General features: G+C 45.0%; 2 protein-coding genes across 19 annotated transcripts in view; both read left to right on the top strand.

Moving 5' to 3' along the window:
• The window catches only part of PPFIBP1 (PPFIA binding protein 1), a 103,233-nt gene extending 89,072 nt beyond the window's left edge, over positions 1-14,161 (top strand). For 11 of the 18 annotated variants that reach the window (XM_015628064.3, XM_015628070.3, XM_015628072.3 and 8 more), the window contains 13 exons: positions 635-809; positions 2,287-2,319; positions 4,531-4,672; positions 4,952-5,080; positions 5,671-5,821; positions 7,093-7,204; positions 7,347-7,435; positions 9,269-9,391; positions 10,143-10,268; positions 11,104-11,292; positions 11,816-11,995; positions 12,628-12,693; positions 13,148-14,161. In XM_015628064.3, coding sequence (XP_015483550.1) covers positions 635-809; positions 2,287-2,319; positions 4,531-4,672; positions 4,952-5,080; positions 5,671-5,821; positions 7,093-7,204; positions 7,347-7,435; positions 9,269-9,391; positions 10,143-10,268; positions 11,104-11,292; positions 11,816-11,995; positions 12,628-12,693; positions 13,148-13,234 — 1,602 coding nt within the window. In that variant the 3' untranslated portion in view covers positions 13,235-14,161. The remainder of the gene's footprint in view (positions 1-634; positions 810-2,286; positions 2,320-4,530; positions 4,673-4,951; positions 5,081-5,670; positions 5,822-7,092; positions 7,205-7,346; positions 7,436-9,268; positions 9,392-10,142; positions 10,269-11,103; positions 11,293-11,815; positions 11,996-12,627; positions 12,694-13,147) is intronic. The other 7 variants (XM_015628069.3, XM_015628080.3, XM_015628082.3 and 4 more) reach the window with 3 other exon arrangements.
• Positions 14,162-15,564: 1,403 nt separating this feature from the next.
• Positions 15,565-19,648, top strand: REP15 (RAB15 effector protein). Its single transcript, XM_015628083.2, has one exon. The coding sequence runs from the start codon at positions 16,290-16,292 to the stop codon at positions 17,028-17,030; it is 741 nt and encodes a 246-aa protein (XP_015483569.1). The 5' UTR covers positions 15,565-16,289; the 3' UTR covers positions 17,031-19,648.
• The last annotated feature ends 1,135 nt before the right edge of the window (positions 19,649-20,783 follow it).

Genomic DNA, 20,783 nt, shown 5'->3' on the forward strand with positions numbered 1-20,783 from the left:
ACAGTTTAATAATTGAAACAAAGTAAAATCCTAATAATAATAATAATATAATAATAAACTAATAATAAAAGGGAGAGGAAGAGAGAAAGCCCTGAAAAGACTAATGATGCACCACAATACTATTACTCATCCCTCACTGACCAATGCCCAGCCCATCTCCAAGCTACAATTGGCTCCCCTTCCCAGTAACCCCCACAGTTTATATACTGAGCATGGAATTCTGTGGTGTGGAAGCTCAGGTCAGCTGTCCTGGACATGCTCCATCCCAGCTTCTTGTGCACTTTCTTGCTGGCAGAGCATGGGAAAAGAGAAACTCTTTGACTCAAGGCAAGCACTGCTCAGCAACAACCCAAACATCCCAGTGTTATCCACATTATTCCCTACTAAATCCAAAACACAGCACTGAACAACAGCACAGTGTTGAACTAAGAAAAAGTTAACTCCATCCAGCCCAAACCAGGACAACATATTCCAATGAAGATCTTGTTTATGTTTTTCTTAATGGTTTTTACATTCTGTATTCTTGTAGTGACAGATGAGGACTTCCCAGATAATCTGCCAGTGGTTACTTTGCAGGCTTTCAAAAGGCCTTCTGCAATTCCCTTGTATTGATTCTTTATTTCCCTAATTCAAGCAGGTTAAACCTCCTGTGGAAGGCAATAATTTTGCAACCCTCCCTCCCAAGTCTCCTTCCCATGGTGGCACAGGCGATGAGGACAGTTTCGGCACCCGCAAAGCCAGGTCTTCCTTTGGCAGAGGCTTTTTCAAGATAAAAAATAACAAGAGGACTGCAAGTGCCCCCAATCTGGGTAGGTACCACACTTCTGCATTCATATTCTGTGCATTTTGAAGCATCTTAACAACAGCTGTAACTGTCTTAAGAAGCAGGAAAGCCGGCCTTAGTCTCACAGTGACTTGGTGGCACTTCTGACAGTAGAATGTTTAGAAAATATCAAACAACAACAAAAAAAAATCACTGATGTAAGGAAGTGTTTGATGTGGTTCAGACTCTGCTGTGGTATCTCCCCTGGGACCTTTAGGGGATTGCTGCTGTATGAAATGCTGGCTGTCTGGCAGTAGTTCACACATGGGATTTGTGGGGTTTTTTTCCCTTGGCTCCATCCTCATATCTTTTTATAAGATTTTCTTTTATCTTTCATAAGATTTTCAGATACACAGAAATAGGACAGCAGCACTCAGTCTTTCTCTCTCTCTTTTTTTTTTTAAACTTTTTCTTTTATTTTTTTTTTTACTTAAGCAGCCTTTCAAAAGAAGTGGTGGCAACAGGAACAGGATTGGCAAGTCATTCAAGCTCACGTTGATGTTTTTACTTGTAGTGTTGGTGGGGGGGGTATTTTGGTATTGTCATTTGGTGACATTTGCATATGACAAAGAAATAAACAAAATGCTCTGCTTAATGCAGAAGTCATTGTTGCCACTAACTGGAATTCTACTTACATTTACTACTCTGCTCTAGCAGTCTTTCCAATGATCTGGTTCAAGCATCCAGCGAGTGTCTGCACCAGATCTACTGCAGGCACCTGAGGTTTTTGTTTATCCTCTTGCATGAGATTTAGGAATTTAGCTATCTATTTCAAAAGCCTGAAGGGGGATAGCTTCTTCTTTGTTACTCTAAGAGAATTTCAGATTTTTTTTCAAAACAAGTAACATACCTACACACTGATGATAAGCTGCCCATATTTGCCTGTGACATACAGCCTGGGAAGTTGCTAGGTTACTTGGAATAGATGTACAGTCAATTCTGAGGGTTAGACTCTTCATTTTGGTTTATTTCATGTTTGCTTTTGTGTAATACCCTGTTTTGTCCTGAAATTAATTTGTCTAACAAAGCACAGTACTTGTGGCTGTCATAAAGGAGTGGAAGATGGGTCATCTAAATCAGGGTGCTGTGGCTTTGAGTAAGTTATTGATGTTATCCAGATTTCAGTGCTTCCATCTGTAAAGTTGCTGTCCAGATATTTGCCACCTCACAGGAGCAGCGGGTCCTGGAGCAAGTGACCCCCCTTGCACCGAAGTGAGTGCAGTGCCATTTTTCTCTCTGCACCACAGAGCTCTGTTCCACTCGTTTGTTGAGAAAGGGAGGTCCCAGTGAATCCTAATCCCATGTGAATTCAGCATTCGTGTGGCGCTTGTGTCTCACGTCCCTCCCTCCTTTTGTCCCGTACTTTGTCACCGTGAGTTTTGAATTGTGTTTGACCTTGTGCCTCTGCGTGTTCTCTCCCGTTGTGCTGCGTGTGGGTTTGTGCCTTGTGTGGATATCTGAAGATCGCAGTCGAAGTGCAAGTGCACCTACTTTAGGTACAGTAATCCTGCATGCCTGCCCGTGCCAGCCCTGTGCCCCGACTGCTGCTAACAGCTGGCTGTGGCCACACACTTCCCAAACCACAGCCAGGCACCAGAGCTCTGCATCGGAACTTCTGCCCATCACTAAAAGGAGTTTTCACGTAACATTTGCCCTCTGCTAGAAGTCAGCTGTGCTGTTCCTGAGTAGCTGCTACTAATGAGAGATTGCGGGTCAATTTGCAGAGACTTTTGCTGTAACTTTGAGCACAAAGTTTGAGTACTTTTGGTGTACTTTGAGGTACCAGGTGAGAATTTGTGATGCTTAGTTACCTTTGTGCTGCCACTTGTCCTAGATCCACTGGAGGAGTTTATAAAGAGTGGTGAAGTAAGGAATGAGCTGTATTTCCCAGGCATTCATTTAAGGGAGTTCTGAGGGAAAGCATATGTAATTAGTCTTCTAGATGTAGTTGCATCAATGATATAATAAAACAAATGAGAAATAACTAGGGCAAATGGGGAAGGAGCCATTCACATAGTAAATAAAAACCAGTCTTGTGATGTGAGCATTCCCTGGATGATTCTGACCAGGGCAGGTCAGACCTGCCTTTGGAAGCAGAGCTGTGTCATGTGGGGTGGTGAAGAGACCAAGGACTTTGGGCCCTCTTTTTCTCATATGGCCCCCTAAATGTTATCTGTTCCACAGGGTTGTGTCAGTGCATGAAAAGGAGCCAGGTATGAGGAGCAAACAGTGCAATTCCCGCATATCTCTGCTACTAATGCACCCAACCTTGTCCTGGTGTTCTCTTTCTAGAATGCCATTTACATGTTTTTGGGTTTTTTTTTACTTTACCTTCTACACGTAAAGCAAAAACCACAAATGCCACATCCTGGTTTGATGTTAGTTCTGTCTCTCTCTCACTAGCACGATCCCTGTGTTTGACAGTGGCCAAACCAAAGTGCCTGGAAATGATCTTTTGTGTGACCTTGCTGCTTCACTGCAAGGTTTGACAAGGTGGAAAATGGGACTCATTCATAGATATTCTGGCTGAACCATCTGAAGTTTGCCCAGCAGGATACACTGACAAAGCCTAGAGTTTGTTGCTGGTCATGGCCCTTCTGTGGCCATCTCAGCATCAACTCTGTGGCTTGTGGGACATGTCCCAACAATATAAGCTCTGCCTTGATGCATTGTTTACTTTTCTCCTGTAAGTCTGAAAGTCCATTTCAAACACAAGTGATGGTCATTTAATTACAGAGCTGTATTAAAAGATGCTGCAAGTGATTCCAGGCCTGACTGCCTTGCCACAGCTGCTTCAGCTGAACAAGCTCATGCTCTCACTCTTCCCCAGCAAGCAACTGGCATAAACTCCAAGTGGTAGTTTTATTCAGCTATCTGGCACTTGCTGGCACATCTCTGCTTATGTAATCTAGTAGATACTGCAATCCTATTAGTTTCCTTTTTCAATTACCTTAAAATTGTTTTTTCCTTTAATAGTTTAGCTTTTGTGGCTTGTCCTTTAGGGACAAGAGCCCTCAGGTTTGTTGTCATGGAAAACAGCTACAGATCAAGGATTTAATATTTTTAGAGTGGGTGGTAATGTTGAGGGTCTCTGATCAGAGATGTTTTGTTCACTCAGAAGATATGGTTCAGACAGAGCCTAAAATCCATGGTGTTCCTCTGAGGAGGAACAAAATATTCCACAGTTTGCAGAAGTGAGGGAAAGAGTGCCCTCCTTCTGCAGCAGGAGTTTTGTTGCTAGAATTTCCTGGCCATGGAATGAAATACTACATACTATTGGGGAAGATAGCCACAGGAAGGTAACTTGGCTTTCTGTGCTTTGGGGACTTCTGGTTTAGTTCCCTGCCACTGCTCTGAATTGTTTCTGGGCACCCATGTGCCTTGGCTCTTCCTGTGAAAGCACTGTAGGAACACTCCCTCAGGAAGAGTAAATTTGGGATTTAATTCACTGCTTGATTCATGAGGTGGATTTTCCCACCTTGGAAGCGAGGCGCTTAACTGAAGCAGAGGATTGCCTTGGAGCATTACCAGCCAGGCCCATGAGAGAGGAACATGTGGCGTTTCTCATGGATTTTCCCATTCCTCTTTGCCCCATTTTCTTGACATGGTGGCTGTCAGTAATCTAGCAGGAGTCATTCCCAAGGTCAGGAGCATGTCTGTACAGTCCTGCATAAGAGGGTCTTGACAGAGCTTTTGTTTTCTGACAGCTGAAACAGAGAAGGGATCTGCAGACCACTTAGATCTGGCTGGCTTGCCCCCTCGCCCAAAAGAAGCAGATAGTCTGCAGATGACACCACCTTCTCCAGATTCCAGGAAAAAGGCCAAGGGAATCAAGAAGTTGTTTGGAAGGTAAGTAAAAGATGAGAGATGACCATTCTCCAGAGCTGGGGCTTGGGCAGGGGTTTGCTGGGAACACACCTTCTATTTCTCCCCTGCCAACATGTGGCTTCGTGGTTTAATATCCCAAGAGCAGGAGCCTGTGTGGTATTTGGGAGAGATGAGACTAGGCTGGGGGCAGGTAGAAGAGGAGCTACAAGCCCTGGGGGAGATCTTGCCAGTGTTGGTTGCAGTGGGTGGCAGTGATGTGCCTTTTCCTTAGCCAAATGTCAATGTGCTTTCTTCCTTTAGACTTAAAAGAAGTCAGTCCACCACCTTCAACCCAGAAGACATGTCTGAGACAGAATTCAAAAGAGGAGGGACAAGAGCAACTGCAGGGCCCCGGCTGGGCTGGTCTCGGGACCTGGGGCAGTCCCACAAGTAAGACACGAGGGGGGCCAGTGTGCCAGTGCTTGGATCCTGGCGGCTCCAGCCAAGCACGGGGCCCAAAGGAGAAGGGCAGTGCCAAAATGAAACCTCCTCTCTCTTCTCTGAGCAAAACCAGGCAGATACAGGCCGCTTCCTCCTGTGAGAGAGGGTCTCTGCAGGATTGAGGTGGGCTGAGTGGTGGGGTCGTGCTGCTGAGCTCTTGCCTTCACAGGATGGGGCCCTGAGGCAGCGCATGAGCCCTCATGTGGCAGTGACAGATACTCCTTCTCTGCCTTTCCTGCTGCACTTCGAGGGATTAAAGGAGAAAGTGAAACATTCCAGTCTCATTCCAGAGCTGTAGCATTGCTAGGCAGCAGAGGTGGCTCTTTTCAGTAGGATTATAGGAGGCCGTGTTCATTGTGACAGTCGCAATAGATCAGCAACGCCCAGCGCTTCATCATGCTGGTAGTTCCCCCTCAGAGATTGTCCCAGCTTCCACAATATGTGAATTAGGCTTAGCTTTTGGCTTTCTCATTATTTATGAGAACAGGAGATTGGAAGCAAGGGATTTATCAGTCTTTCTTGGGTAAAATCTCCCGCAGTGAGCTGGACATGCCATTCGCAAAGTGGACCAAGGAGCAGGTCTGCAACTGGCTCCAGGACCAAGGACTTGGCTCTTATATCAATAATGGCAGGCACTGGATATTGTCTGGACAAACCCTTCTGCAGGCTTCTCAGCAGGATCTGGAAAAGGTGAGGAATACCAGAAACACTCCTTTCAAATAAAGGTACAAAAAAAAAAAAAATCACAGTTTCTGTGCATGTAAATCAGGTCTGTAAAGTGCACTTGGTAGAAAAATGGAAGCTAGATGAGTTTTCAAAATACTGTCACCTGCAGTGATGCCAAATCCTTTTCTTTTTAGCTGAAGTTTTGTAGAAATTTAATGCTCTGTAATGATGCTAATAATTATAAATACGTGATTTAACTTCATTAAGCATGGACACATCACTTGACTGTAGTACCTTCTAAAAATATGCATGTGAGACTGCCTCATTATCATATGGGTTTGTAGCCCTGCTTCATTAGCAGTCATATGTGCTACAGTTGTTTTATGCCTATGTGAGAAGGGTATAAAAAGGTGCTGTTTTGGTCTGATTGTATTTTCTGTCCATTTTATACAAAGAGGAATGAGGATTTGTTACACACAAGTTGATCAGTGTCTGTCTTTATTTGTTGCAGAATTGTTTGTCTATTTTTAAAAACAAGAAATACAGAAGAAATTGATTCAATTTATATTTTTAATCCCTAATATTTGCTAAAGGTTGAATTTTCAGCTTTTTAAAAATCTCTTCACCAAATAGTAAGCCTGTTTTCTCAATTGGGTAGTTACACAACAATTGGACTAAGAGAAGTATTATGAACATAATGTAATGTGTTACTTGCTTGTAATGTAATGTGTTATAATGCTTGTAATAGTGTTATCAGAGGTAACATTAACCAGCAGGCACTGCTGAAAGTGAAAATGGGATTAAAGAGATCCTGGAATGGCTGCATTTGCAACTAAACTGAGGAATAATGTTATGCATTTGGAAGCATTGATGAATTTCAGTAATTCCTGTGCTCTTAATGAAGTAATTATTTTAACTTTACCTGCCTAAGTGGGAGAGGAAGAATTAATCCCAGCAAGTATTTTTTTGAATGCTAAAGGTTTTATTGTATTGTGGGATTTTTTTTTTTTAACCTAGTATGAGAATATTGTGGCCAACATTTTAATGCAATTTGGAATCCATCACTCCTTGAAATTAATCTACAACACTGTGAAACTAACCACCCTAGTAAGTGGGCCTTTCCCTAGTGCTGAACGTGTGCCAAAAGGACACTGTAATTCAGCAAATAGAAAATGCACCTGCCAGGTCACCAGCAGTGCTGTGGAAGTGTGATTCTTAGAAACCCTTGGTCATTCAGCAGGGGGAGGAATAAAATAGTATTATCTCTAGATTTACTGCTTTTCTTCCTTTCACAGGAGCTTGGGATAAAACACCCTTTGCATCGGAAGAAGCTCCAGCTTGCACTGCAGGCACTGGGATCTGAAGAGGAAAACAACCATGGAAAACTGGATTACCACTGGGTTACAAGTAAGATTTTACTGCATGCAGAAGCAGTGGCTTTGGATAGGGGTCCCTAATCGTGGCTACTTTGGGGTGCTGAGGATGGGAACAGTAAGTGGTGCTGGGTAATGTAGCTGCCACTGTGACAGGAGTATCTGTCCTGCCCTAGGGTGGCTGGATGACATTGGCCTGCCCCAGTATAAGACCCAGTTTGATGAGGGGAAGGTGGATGGCCGCATGCTCCATTACATGAGTGTGGTGAGTAAATGGCTTCTTCCTTTTCTGACATTCTTTTCATGGTCTTCAAAGGACCCCTTTAAACTCTAGTGAGTGCCCTGTGTTAATGCCAGTAGTGGTAACCTATAGAAATCAGATACTGCTGCTCACCTGTAAGCATTTCCTAAGTTCTTTCCATCTTTAGAGCTACTAGGTTCTGGCCTAAGAGCAAACACAGTAAGAATTCGGACTCATGCATCAGAAGTGGGCAATCCTGAGCTCAACAGTTGTGTGTCACACCAGTGTGCTCAGGCAGGGATTGTTCACAAAGGTACAAATGCAAAGCTGCTAATGCTGTGGTTGCCACTCATGCTTTTGCTGTTCATGTTGTTATTAATTAGTAGAAGCAGATGGAATCCTTTTCTTCAGTAAGCAAGCATTCTATCAGCTTGCTTATTTACGTGGATGCATAGGTGAAGAAAACCCAAGCAATTTCCTTTGAAGAAAATTGCAGTTCTGAGAGCCAGCTTGTTTGAAAGCAGGCTACACTTAGCAGCTTTTGCATTTCAAAGTGCTTAGCACAGGCATCACCTCCCCACTCCCCACTTCACTGCCAGTCAGGTTTCCTTTGTGTAAGGGCTCAGGTAAGATGAGATAAGACCTTCCTTCTCTGGGGATATAAATGCAAATTGAACATGGCTAATATTCATTCTTTCTGTACAACAAAGAAGAAATCAATCACAGCCCTGCTCTCTCATGAACCATGAGTTACCTTTTCATGCCACATTTGCATGTGTTTTGCATAGGTTTTATGTCATGGTTTACGGTTTTATTTATTATAAGATTGTTTCTTCTTTTTAACCCTGGGAGGTGTGATGCCAGCAGCCTCCATTGAGTTTGATGTTGTGTTGGGAGACTTTACTACCATTGTCAATGCCCTTTAATTGTAGATCCACTGGGGATATTTTTAGAGGAAGTTTAACTATCAAATTATGGTAACAGCTGTAAATAACCAACAAAGTATCTAAAGTATTAAAATAATATTTGTTACTATCTTTTGAAGTTACTCCAGCTAAAAATAAATAATAGTGAACATTTATTATTTTATAATGAAATACTTAATATTTAATATTAATTCATATAATAACATTTATTATTTTATATTAAATGAAATAGGAAACCATGACATAGTTAACCTACTGTCAGATTCATCACAAAGTTAGCTGAACACAGTGGGATGTTTGGGTTAGCAAAGAATCTTGTCTTAAACATCTGACAAAATAGATTTCAGTGCTCATAACATAGAAGTAAAACTGAAAGATTAAGCCATGCTAACTCTGGAACAAGGGTGCATAAATTTATTTAAGTAAGCCAAATTGCATTTTGACTTCGAGACACTTTTCTTATTCCCTCCTATTTTTTTTATTCTAACCATAGAGAATGTCCCAATTTTCAGGGTAATTTATTGTTTTCAGTTAAACTTCTAGCTGGACATTTGAGGTATTAAAACTTCTGGCAGGATTAAATGCCAGGTGAGTCTAATGTAGTGTGTTGGTGATGTCCTGGATCTTATCCTGTCACTGAGAATGTGTTATCTCACCCTTTTTCCTTCCTTGTTACCCCACATTTCTTGTACTAAGCTCTGTACCCTGTGTGAAAAACATCCCCCAAGAGCTAGTACAGTGCAACACAGAAAGTTTTTATCTTGGGACAGATGGTTTGATACGAATTACCTGTCTGACATATTAGAAACTTCCCCCACATGTGTCAGATGTGCCATTTTAAGCCAGGGGCTAAAGCAGTCCCCTCCAGGAGAATGCTGGTCCCATGAATAAGCATGTCTGTGTTTATTAACCCCCTCTTGCTCTTTGACAGGATGACCTGCTGTCCTTGAAGGTCATCAGTGTCCTTCACCACCTCAGCATCAAAAGAGCCATTCAGGTTTTGAGAATAAACAACTTTGAGCCCAACTGCCTGCGCAGGAGGCCGTCTGATGAGGTATTGCTTTATGAGGAAGCTGTAAAGATGAATCCTCTAGGGTTTTATCCCTGGTGTTTGATTATTCCTGCTCTGCTCTCTCCTCCTCATTCTGCTTCATTTTTAGTTTCCTGTTTCTCATGTTGTTCCTTTAACCTCAAGCTCTGACATCACTTTCTTTCCTCTACCTGCCATGACCCCAAACTCATGTCCCCCTTTCCAAGTCTTCCATATCGCCTCCAAGCTAACAGCTGGCTGGTTTGGCCCAGCCTCTGATGTGCTGTCTGGACCACAAATCATCTTGAACTCAGTGCACTGCTGCCATGAGTCTTGTGCAACACTCTGGAAAACTGATGGCTGTGACAAAATGTTCTGTGTAAAAGGAGCTTGGCCTTGTTACCAGGCAGGAAACTGCCATCATTGTGTTTTGGAAGCAGTGAATTCTGTATGGGGCAATGGGTGACAAAACAACCCAGTGTATTGGATTTAGATTCACAGGGTGCAAGAACAGCACAGGAGCTCATGGAACCAGCTGAATTTTCAGCTCTATTGGTAGAAATGGCAAATAACCCTAATGCACAGTGCAATAGTCAAATGATCTGACACACCCCTGTCCCCTGCCCAAGGCAGCAATCAGAAAGAGAGTTTTTTCTCAAATGCAAAGTAGGGTTGTATTCCTTAAGGGCAGGAGAGGTACGTTTCAGTAAAGATTTGGGCTGGGATTGAGCTGATTTGGGGTGTCTCCTTACCTGCCTGTCCCTCCTGTTGGCAGAATAATGTGACACCTTCCGAGGTCACCCAGTGGACCAACCACCGCGTGATGGAGTGGCTGCGCTCCGTGGATCTGGCAGAGTACGCACCCAACCTGCGGGGCAGTGGAGTGCACGGGGGGCTGATGGTGAGCTTTTGGGGTGGCTTCTTCCATTTTATGAAGGAAAAAGATGTCTGGGAGTCACTGGGTCAATGTTCTGACATTATCTTTGCTGCACATGCTTTTTCTGCTTATCCTGCTTAATAAGAAGTTTCTTACCTTATAGTTTAAAAGATATGAATGTCTCGAGAGGAAGTAGTGTGGTTTAATACTCTGTATTCCCCTTACAATTCTATTTTGGTATGGCATTCTCCACCTCCTGTCCTGCAGTGCTGCCATACTATTGAACAGCCATTTTCTGCCTTCCTAGTCTGGATATGGTTTTCTTTTGTGAAGGAAGCTTTCATAAAATTTGGGATTACACTGTCAAACCAGGATTGTTTTTAATTGCTCTAGCATCACATACTCCAGACAAGAGACTTACACCTGCAGAGGTTTGTTGTGGTGATTAGGAATTGTATCCCTGCTCCAGACATTTTGTGTCTGTTTATTTTCCATGATTCTTCTGGCTACCTTTTCCAGAATTGGAACATGATGCTGGGTAAACATTTTGTGGCAGCTTCACACAGTACTTCGGTTAAGGGTGGATTTATCTGTTCATTTCTTCTTACCTGCCAATTTGTTCCTATTTGTAACTGCAGAAGGAAGGCCTGAAGGTTGGTAGTATTTTAGGAATCTTTTAACAAGTTAACTCTCTTTCCTTCTTCTTCGTTGTGTAGTTCCTCTAAAATACCAACAGAAATCTCACAAGAGCCTTAGGGAGTGACCAAGATAGGCCTGGATATGCATCAGACATCTCATCAGACAGTGCTGGCTTCAGCTGGATTCTGTGTGATTGGATTCTCTGTGGTTGGATTCCCAGGTTTTGGAGCCCCGTTTCAATGTAGAAACCATGGCCCAGCTGCTGAACATCCCACCCAACAAGACGCTGCTGAGGCGGCACTTGGCCACTCATTTCAACCTCCTGGTGGGGCAGGAGGCCCAGCAGCAGAAACGTGAAGCCATGGAGTCCCCTGACTACGTCCTCCTGACAGCAACTGCCAAAGTCAAGGTAGGCCACTTGTTCTGGGAGGGGTGGGGGGTTCCAGAGAGGCGTTTGGGTCTCTGGTTTTATCCATGCTGGGAAGGCATGTCAGTAAGATCTGAGAAAAGGGGTTTGTACCTAAAAAAAAGAAGCATGAGAGCAGGACCTGGCAGATCTGGGGTTGACACTCCTGTCTACCATGAACAGGCCACTTCTCAGCTTCTCTGACATGCACAAACAGGAGATGTCGCCCTTCTGTCTGTACTGAGGGATGACTGGGAGGGAGACTGTCCCTTACTGTTTACAGACTCATGGTTTAATGTGGAATTTTGACCACATTTGGGATCTGTTAAATGGTGGTGTCTTAACAGTGGTAGAATGAGAGGACACATTGTCCTTTCAGATGCCACGGTCATGAAATTCAGAAGTTTTGTGTAGGAGAGCACTGGGGTTTTGACCCTTTGTCATGGAAACACAAGAGGGCATGAGTAGGCCTGTTAATTCTTCGGTGATTCTCTAACTCCTTGGCAAATTTCTCTTCACTTTCAAGCCAAAGAAACTTACCTTCAGCAATTTTGGGAGCCTGAGGAAGAAGAAGCAAGATGATGTGGAGGAGTATGTGTGTCCTATGGACCTGGGGCGAGCATCTGGGAGTGGATCGAAGAAGGGCTTTAAGCCTGGCCTGGATATCCGAGTATACGATGATGATGATTTGGACAGGCTGGAGCAGGTAAGCTAGTTCTAACAATTCTGAGTCTTTGAGCTGTCAGGTTTGGTGGGAAAGCCTTTCATTTCCCAGGGAAGTCATTCTTTTGCTTTGGCCCATGAAGGCCCTGCTGCTGTCACACAGCATTAGTGACAAAAGGCTGTGCTCCCAAGGAGGTTGAAGCTGTGAATGCAGCACCTTTGTAGGGCCTGCTCTGGAGTAATTCTCCTTTCCTGACAAGCCATGCTTCTTCCTTGCTCTGAACATCTCAGGTGTAATCAGTAAATTGTGTGCTGTGCTTAATTGTCCCTCTGTCGTAGCAGGACAAGGGGGAATGACTTCACACTGACAGAGAGTGGGTTTAGATCTTAGGAGGTTTAGGATATTAGAAAAATATTCTTCCCTGTGAGGGTGGTGAGGCCCTGGCACAGGTTGCCCAGAGAAGCTCTGGCTGCCCCATCACTGGCAGTGTCCAAGGCCAGGCTGGATGGAGCTCTGAGCAACCTGGGATCGTGGAAGGTGTCCCTGCCCATGGCAGAGGATTGGACCCAGATGATTTGGACCCAGGTCTCTTCCAACCCCACCAATTCTGTGATTGCACTCTGTGATACAAATAAGTTGCTACTAATTCATGGTTCATTTTCTGTTTTTTATAGATGGAAGATTCAGAAGGGACAGTGAGGCAAATAGGAGCATTTTCTGAAGGCATCAACAACTTGACAGTAAGTCTGTGAATGGGGTCTGTGCTGTAAGGTCTCTGTTTCTGTGGGATGGGTGTGAGCCCCTTGGCTCATGTTAAACGGGGTCAGTGAGGTCTTTTGGGTCTTCTGCAGGGACAGAGGGCACAAGAAAACCAAGTGTTTCAGGAAGGTACCTGGCCCATCCTGGTGGGGAGGCTTGGTGGCCTGTTCTGGCTCCCCACACACAGGCAGGAGACACAGCCCACATTGCCCATGGTTAGTGGGTTTCCAGCTGGGAGTCAGGCTGCATTTTCTGTGTGGAAACCTCGAGCCACTGGGGCCAGCAGACAGTGGTGAGCTGGTTTTGCAAGCAGAGTGGGTGAAGACCTCCCTCAGCAGAACAAAGCAGTGGCTGGCAGGCAGTGTTTGCTGCCCAGCACAGGACAGGTGACTCCAGTTGTGAGAAACCTTGACTCTTCCCTCCTTTCCTTTCCAGCACATGCTGAAGGAAGATGAAATGTTCAAAGACTTTGCCACTCGCTCTCCTAGCACCAGTATAACAGATGAGGACTCCAACGTGTGACAGTCACCACCAGGCACTGACAAAGGCAGTTCTCCTGCATGCAAGGACATCCCTGTTCCACGTGACAGGCAGCAGATCATGTACTTTACATTGCTCTTGCTTCTGTTTGTTGGAAGTAACACTGAGGGGTGGAGAATTTTAAAGAGAAAAGGAGAAAAAACAAGGTGCCTACTTAAGTTGCCGTAAAAACCACCCAGACACTGGTGAATGGTAATTGTTTTAACTCTATTTAATGTAAAAACTGGTGGTATGTTTCAGAGTGTTGCCTTGACATCGATGTGGTATGATAGTGCTCCTTTTGCTTATTTGTGGCCTCAGATAATCCTTTATACTGTTTGAAAAGAACAGAAGATGTTAGGTGAAAGTGTTGCATCTGTAGATACAGCACATCAGCTCTCTGCGCTCTCAGCTGAAAAATAGAAGTTACTGCTCTTTTCTAAGTGCTTTTCTTTGGCACAAGCACCAGTTCAGCCCTATCCAATGTAGGATTCTAGAGATCCGTGTCCTGTGTAAGCTCCCCTGTAGCTCTTGACTGTTGCTCCTATTTTTATACTGTTTTGTATTAAAAAAAAAAAAAAAAAAGAAAAAATAAGTATATGAGGTACATATAAAAGCAAAAATTTAAATTTTGTGAGATAGAGTGATGGAAAGTTGCAGGTGTGCAAGGGAAAGAGAGAAGGTTGTAAAAAAATTATGCCAGTTTGCAAACCAGCTGGTTACTGGGAAAGGCAGGCTGACCTTTGGAACTGTTTGCTTTTGTTGCTTTTTACTGAGTGCACAGTTTAATGATCTTCCATTTTGAGATGAAACAATTCTAAAGCATGTTTCTTCTGGCAGTGGCTCATCCAGAAACTGCACATTTTAAAATGTCTTCTTTCTTGTCCCTGGCAGCAGTAGTTAGTACATTCAATAAAGTTATTAACACTTCCATGACTTAAAAAATTTCCTTAAAGTTGAGAGTACTCCCTCCCTTCCCATGTGGAAGGGATATTTCTGTGCTGTGACTAACGTGTGAAGATGGTGTAGTTGCAAAAAAAATAAAAGTTATATAGAGAAATGTATAGGAAATATATTATTTCATATTATTAAGCCTAAGGTAGGACTTTTCCTCCAAAACTGAGATATCAAATGTGTTGCTTATCATTTTACCTTCTTAAAGCACAGCTCCTCTGCTCTTGAGGATCATCAGGTTTTAAAATTTTTAACTAGCCAGTGGGAATCTTGTGTCAGACTCCCAGTACTGTGAGGTGTCCTAGCCAAAAGCAAACAAACAAACAAACAAAAGTAACTTTTTATTCCAGTGGTCATTTGTATGGTGTTGAACATTGCATGTCTCTTAGCACAATGGCATGAAGCTGCTTTGCTCTGTAAAGGAAAACAGAAGTCCAGCTGGAACTGTTCCTTGCGGTGGTGTTGCTTTGCCAAGCATTTGTCACTCATTTTGTCACTCTCCTTGCTGGAAATGAGACCATTCCTGGTGTCATGCAGGGGATTTGGGGTTCATGCTGACTTTGGGGGTGTTTATAAAACACTGTTAACAAAGCTAGGAAAGGAATAAAGGTTCTTCCCAGGGAACTCCCCTCAGATCAGAGGCGTATTCCAGCATTAGAATGATGTAAGCTGATAACCTGGACCTCTGAAGGATGTGCAGTGTAGGTGATTATTGATGTACCAAGATGCAAAATTCAGTGTGGGCAGGTTTAGGGTGCTGATGCTTGGGATGTGGATTCAGGTCTCCCTTTCTGTGAATACTCTGCAATATTGTTATTATTTACATGGAAGTTGAATGTAAAAACCTGTGGAAGCTCTAGGAAATGTGGTGCAGGCTTCCAACAAGTGTTCCTCTGGATGGCTCTCACTAGTAACTGGCTACTGGGCAGGAATGGGAATTCACAGGGGGGAAAAGGGAGCTAGTGACACAATTCTGTGTGCTGAAATAGCCAAAAACACTCTCCAGTTTCTCTGGCGTGTTACCAGTGAGGGCAGTGATCATTTAAGTGCAGTGTAAGCAGCATTCTGCTCCAAACAACCCTTTCCTGGTGCCAGGTCATGCCCTCAGAGCTGTGATCTGAACCCTGGTTCTGTTCTGGGGATACGAGAGAGGTGATGAAGTCAGGAGGTTTTTATGTGCGTGTGTGCACACTGTCGATACTGTCGAGGTGCTTAATTGGTTTGGAGAGGGCAAACGTAACTGCTGTGTATTGCCATGTGAAATCCAATAAAGTCTGTGGAAAATGCCAAGTGTTTTTGTGGAAGCTGGTTCCCTTTCTCATGTCCTATTTTTTTTTTTTTTTTCCTTTTTATTTTCCAATTAACTTTCCAAAGAAGCTTGTTCTGTTCTATTCAAAACCAAGGAGGGAAAAGGGGAAAAATCAAACATTTTTTTGTTGACTTGTTAATCTGTTTGTCAGTAGTGCCTATAGCAGGGCTCAACTAACAGCTAAGAAATCAACTATATCAAGACTTTTTAGTTATTTTTGGGATCCAGATTTGAACCATCTTGGGTTGTTTGGTGTGGTGAGAAGTGGCATCATCATTGCTCAACGTGTGCTCCACAGGGAGCCCTTCCAGGGTGCTCTGTCCCTTCTTGCTGTGGAAGAAACTCTCTCTGGTCCCAAGTGTTAACCTCCTTTCTCTGGGAGGTTGAAAGAAAAGATGGTTTGATCTCCAAGCAACACTCTGTGCCAAAAAAATGGTTTCTGTGCAATAATCCTAGAAAGGAGATCCGATCCAAGGAAATAAGATCAGACCGGAATGAGATAACATCAGCCAAAGAAATGGTGCCGGAATTAACAATAAGGAAAACAAGCACCAGATGTATTCAGTACGTGTGAAAGCTGCAGGGCCTGTTGGGCTGGTCCCTGCCCAGTCAGCTGTGGAGAAACACACCCAGGAGAAAGCCTGGCTCAACCCCACGGGCACACAGAGCTCAGCTCTGCCATCACCTTCACCAGGAAGGCTGCAGGTATCCATGTGCAGCTGAGTAGGTCTGGCTGAGCCCAGCACCTGCAGAGCCTTTGCCGGAAAATAAAGGTTTGTCCCTGAGGCAATCTGCATGTGGAAACTACCTCCTCCGGCAGAGAAAATGGGCCAGAAGGTCTCCCAGGAGGACAACCAGGAGAACAAGGCTGAAACTCTGGTCATCTGTGAAGTCTTCAGCCAGGGTGTGCTCCATGCATCTCGAAAGCTGGAAGACTATCTCGGTTTTGTGGATCCTCAAAGCAAGTTCAAGCCAGCCACAAACACGCTGAGTGAGATCTTCCTGGTCAACTTCATCAGCTTCTGCATGGGAAAGGGCATGGAGGAGCAGATCATGACCAGCAAAATGACCAAGCAGCAGTCCTCCCTGTTTGGAGTGGACTGGATCTGGACTCTGTGTGGGTCTGACAAGCAGATCAAGCTCCAGATCGCCGTGCAGGCTTTGCAGCCGGCCGAGCTCTTCCACGGCGAGGGTCCTGCCGAGGATTGCTGCCGGGAGGCTGCGCTGGCCGACGAGTGCTTCCAGAACATGAGCAGGTTTGAGAAGCTGGCTGAGTTCTGCCGCCTGGTGGGACGGGACTGCCTGGGCTTGTTCATCGTGTTCGGTGTGCCGGGGAAGCCCAAGGACATCCGAGGAGTCCTGCTGGACAGCATTGCCAAGGAGGAGCAAAAATGCCACCTGTCGGGCAGGAACGCGCTGCGGCAATTTGTCACCAGCACTGACAGCTCCCTGCCCACAAAAGACATGTTGGAAAATTGCCTGGGCACCAGAAATGGGCTGAAGGACATGGGCAATGTGTACATAAACTTTGTGTGAGCAGCTGGGCAGGAGCAGTGTCTCCGTGCAGCAGTAAGGTCCTCGCAGGGCTCAGCTCTGCCCCCCTCTCTTTCCTCCCCACACTCTATTCCTTCCACCTTCCCCTCAACCCATGGTGTTCCCTTAGCTCCTGCAGAAGCCAGGCTGAGTCAGCCTCTCCAGGTTTTAAAACACCAGGGCAGACCTGCCAGAAAAATGTGTTTATAGAAGGCATGACGTTTTTCCAGAACATTTTGTTCGCCAGACATTAAGTCTTGGCTGGAGCTGCTGAAAGCTTTATCAGCCAGAGCTCTGGGGAGGTCCTGGTGGATTTGACCCAGAGCCTTTGTTTGCTGTGTGGCAGCTTTTTTCTGTCCTAGGAGGGTGAGCCTGTACTAATGGAAATGTGCTGGTGCTGGTCAGAAGAGCTGCAATGAGTGTGAAGGACAATACCAGGCCTTAAAATGACTGATTGGAAGGAGTGAGCTGGTTTCAATTAAGAGGAAAAGCCCTGCCCAGTGCTAGAAATGGACTCTGAGAGAGAATTACTAATTACCTGCCCCACCGTTGGTGCCAGGCTCCACAGGGCCTTGAAGCTGTGAACCAAAGGCAGGGTTGGGGCCAACTGCAAAGCTTTTCGCACTGAATGGCTGTATCAGGGCAAGGTAGGGGGCATATGTTAAAGAACGCTTGGTAAAAATCAAACAATGGGGACAAAAACCAGGCCTGATGTGGGTGGGACCTTATCACAGCAACAGAGGCAGCCCCTGACCATGCACAGAAGAGAGCAAACCTGGAAGAGGCAAGCTTATTTCACTTGGAATTCCTCTTCAGTAGTTTAGCAGCTGATGGTATTTATGGGCTTGGTTTATTCTATTTCCCTCAGCTTTTACTGGACTAAGTGAGGCTTTTGGGTTGGTTATACAATTACAATTACTTGCTTTACTGTTAACCAGTGAAAGAGGGCCTTATCCACATTCAGTCTGGTAAACCCACTTTGGGTATAGCTGTCTGAATAGTCTTGTCAGTACAAAACTCATCTGACTAATTTTCATATAAATTCAGTCATTTAACAGAATAAAAATAATTTTGAAAACACATTCATCTTCCACTATTTACTATTTGAGTTGTAAAATGGGGGCAGCTGTGAGAGCTGAGAATCAGAGGCTGTTACTTAACAAGCCATTTAAAAAGAGCCTAAGGAGGCTGAGACATCAGTGCCACAAGTATTTGCAGCATTCCATGGCAGAGGCAGGGAATCTGAAAGGGGAACTGAAGTAAACACAGAACTGTGACATTTTTGCTGAGTCACAAACATAGCTGGGTTTGGAGAAGGGTGACCTTTCAGTGCTGAAACAGTTCATTGAGATAGAACTGTTTTTAAAGAGATGCTGTCACTGTATTCTGTGTGTGTGGCTGGGTTTGGTGGGACAGAGGAGACAGTTCTGGTGTGCTGCATAGAGAATCTGCATAGCTGTGGGGGATTGGGATTTTTTGCCTGTTTAAACTAGCAGAATAATCAACACTGCAGCAGGATTGATACTGGCTTATAAAAAACCTGCAGAAAACTAATTTTGGATTAAATTGGTATATTCTAACTAGTATGATTTCACCTATCCGGTTCTTTAGAAAAGCTGGCTCACTAGAAAACTGGGCCTTTTTTCCCTTGCATGCTTTCTCAATAATAGAAAGGGAAGGGGAAAATCCAAGTGTCTTGAGTGTATAGAGTTTTAACTGTGAGAGTTACTCACAGGGGCAGTTGTTTTGATTTGATTTGTGTCTCTCAAAGGGCTCTGGTAACTCAGAGATGTCACATAGCCTTGCTATGTTATTTTGGGAGCTGGGTTATGTTTCCCAGGCTGCACCACACTTTGGCCCTTTCCCCTGTGGGCTTTAGCTCAGGCCCCTGGGCCCTCAGCCATGGTGGGAATTGGCCAAGTCTCTGGATTCTGGTTAACAACAGTGAAAAGTATTTAACCATGGAACTCTATGTTCATCCACTGAGCCAAGCTGGAGCCTCAGCTCAGGTGACTCACAGCCATCCCCAGGCTTCTGTGACTGCATGTGCTGATGGACCAGCTAAGGTGCAGCCCCCAGCCCCTGAAATCCCAGGGCAGTTTGTGTGACAGCATGACACAAGGTTTGTCCTGAATTCTGAAGAACCTGGAATTCACACCTTTGTTCCTTAGCAGTGTTTTCTGTTCAGATTTCCCTCTGAACACTCACTGCTGGGATACACAGGGGAAAGCCCTGTCCCTGTGTTGTAGTTGATAGCCTGAAATGTATTTTTTCCTATCTTTTAGTTGTGATTTCCACCCCCCAGCTTTTCTTTCCCCTAACTGTTTACCTGGTGTCAAGTTACCATGGTTACCGAAGTTTCTCTCCTCGGCCCCACGGCGAGAGGCCGGATAGAGTAAAGAGAAGACCCTGCTGGCATTTCCAGCTGCTTGAAGTTTCTTTAGCCCAGAAAAACACGGAGTTGGGAGAAGAGAACCCTTCTTTCCAACACGGAAGTTTGTAACTTTTCCCTGTCCCAGAATGCCTCTGAGCTATGGAAGCTGAGAGGGCATGCTTCCCTTCCCTTCCCTTCCTTTCCCCCCTGTGTTGCCAGAAAACAAAGCCCCCCCTCTCTCCCCCTCTGCCCCTCTGTGAAGAATACTCCTACATCTTTGTGGGCATTTGAAGAAGTTGGTGTCTGTTATCTCTTATCTTGGTGTGTGTAACCTTGATTTGTAGAAAGTTTGTAAGATGTACTAACTGAGAAAATAATTTGTTCTTTCTCTGATGTTCCCTCCCTCTGAGAAACCCTGTTAAAAGAGACCCCCCAGACCCCAAATCCTTTGTCTCTCATCCCTTGGATTCCCCTTCACAGAAATAAACTCTGGAATGCAAACCAGAGAGAGAGTCCCCCCCTGATTTCTTTACTTGCTCTATAGACTTGGATTCTTGAAGAAAATCAGTGAACCCCACAAACACATGCTGGCTCAAAACTGGAGTGAAGAGAAACCTCATCACTGAGCTAGCCGGGCCACACTCGAGAAGATCGAGTCATCCCTGCATGGAAATCTGTTTTCTAGGGGGACCCCTTTGGAAGTTTTCTCCCAAATTTGCCCTAAGCGAGGACAAATGGAAACTCCTCTCTGTCTCACCAAGAGGTTCGAAGCGTGTTTGGTTTTCTGGTAGCAGTCAATGAACTTGGCCTCACTTGAGGATCTTGCTCAGAGGCTCAGCATTCCCTCTGCCTGAAGAAGGGGCAGAGAAGGGGCTCTCACGTGAGAGCCCCTTTGGTGAGAGCATTCCCTTTGCGAAGGTTCCATCTGCCTGCCTGTGCAGAAGGCACAGCAGAAATGGGTGCTGAGACCAGAGGTACTGAAAATGAGGAGTTCAGGAAAGGCAAACTCCCTCTTGTGTGCCGGAGGCACCGTGTGCTCTTCCAGAGGTGCCCCTGGAGCAGCACCTCCGGGAACCACTGGGCCTGGATCCGTGGCTGTGCTGCAGCATCGATCCAGCCATGCTGGACCAGGAGCTGAGGTGTCCCCCTGCATTCATCCGTGCCCTCCCCCGTGCTCCCCGTTTGTTCTGGCTGCTGTACTGCCCCTGCTGGCCCTTTCTTCTGGTTCTGCCTCCCTTTCTTCCTTTGGCTGGGCTGTGGGAATGCCTCTGCAGCCTTCTGGGGCCGGCTGACAAGCACTGGGGTATCATCTGGGGTGCAGTTCAGGATTTGCTGTGAGGACAGAAACCCAGGGGACTGAGGTGAAAGGGAGCCTGGATTGG

The sequence above is a fragment of the Parus major genome, chromosome 1A (assembly GCF_001522545.3).
Source record: "Parus major isolate Abel chromosome 1A, Parus_major1.1, whole genome shotgun sequence".
NCBI classification, from domain to species: domain Eukaryota; kingdom Metazoa; phylum Chordata; class Aves; order Passeriformes; family Paridae; genus Parus; species Parus major.

Coding starts and splice junctions, on each gene's coding strand:
- REP15 (XM_015628083.2), top strand. CDS start 16,290: ATGTGGAAACTACCTCCTCCGGCAGAGAAAATGGGCCAGAAGGTCTCC.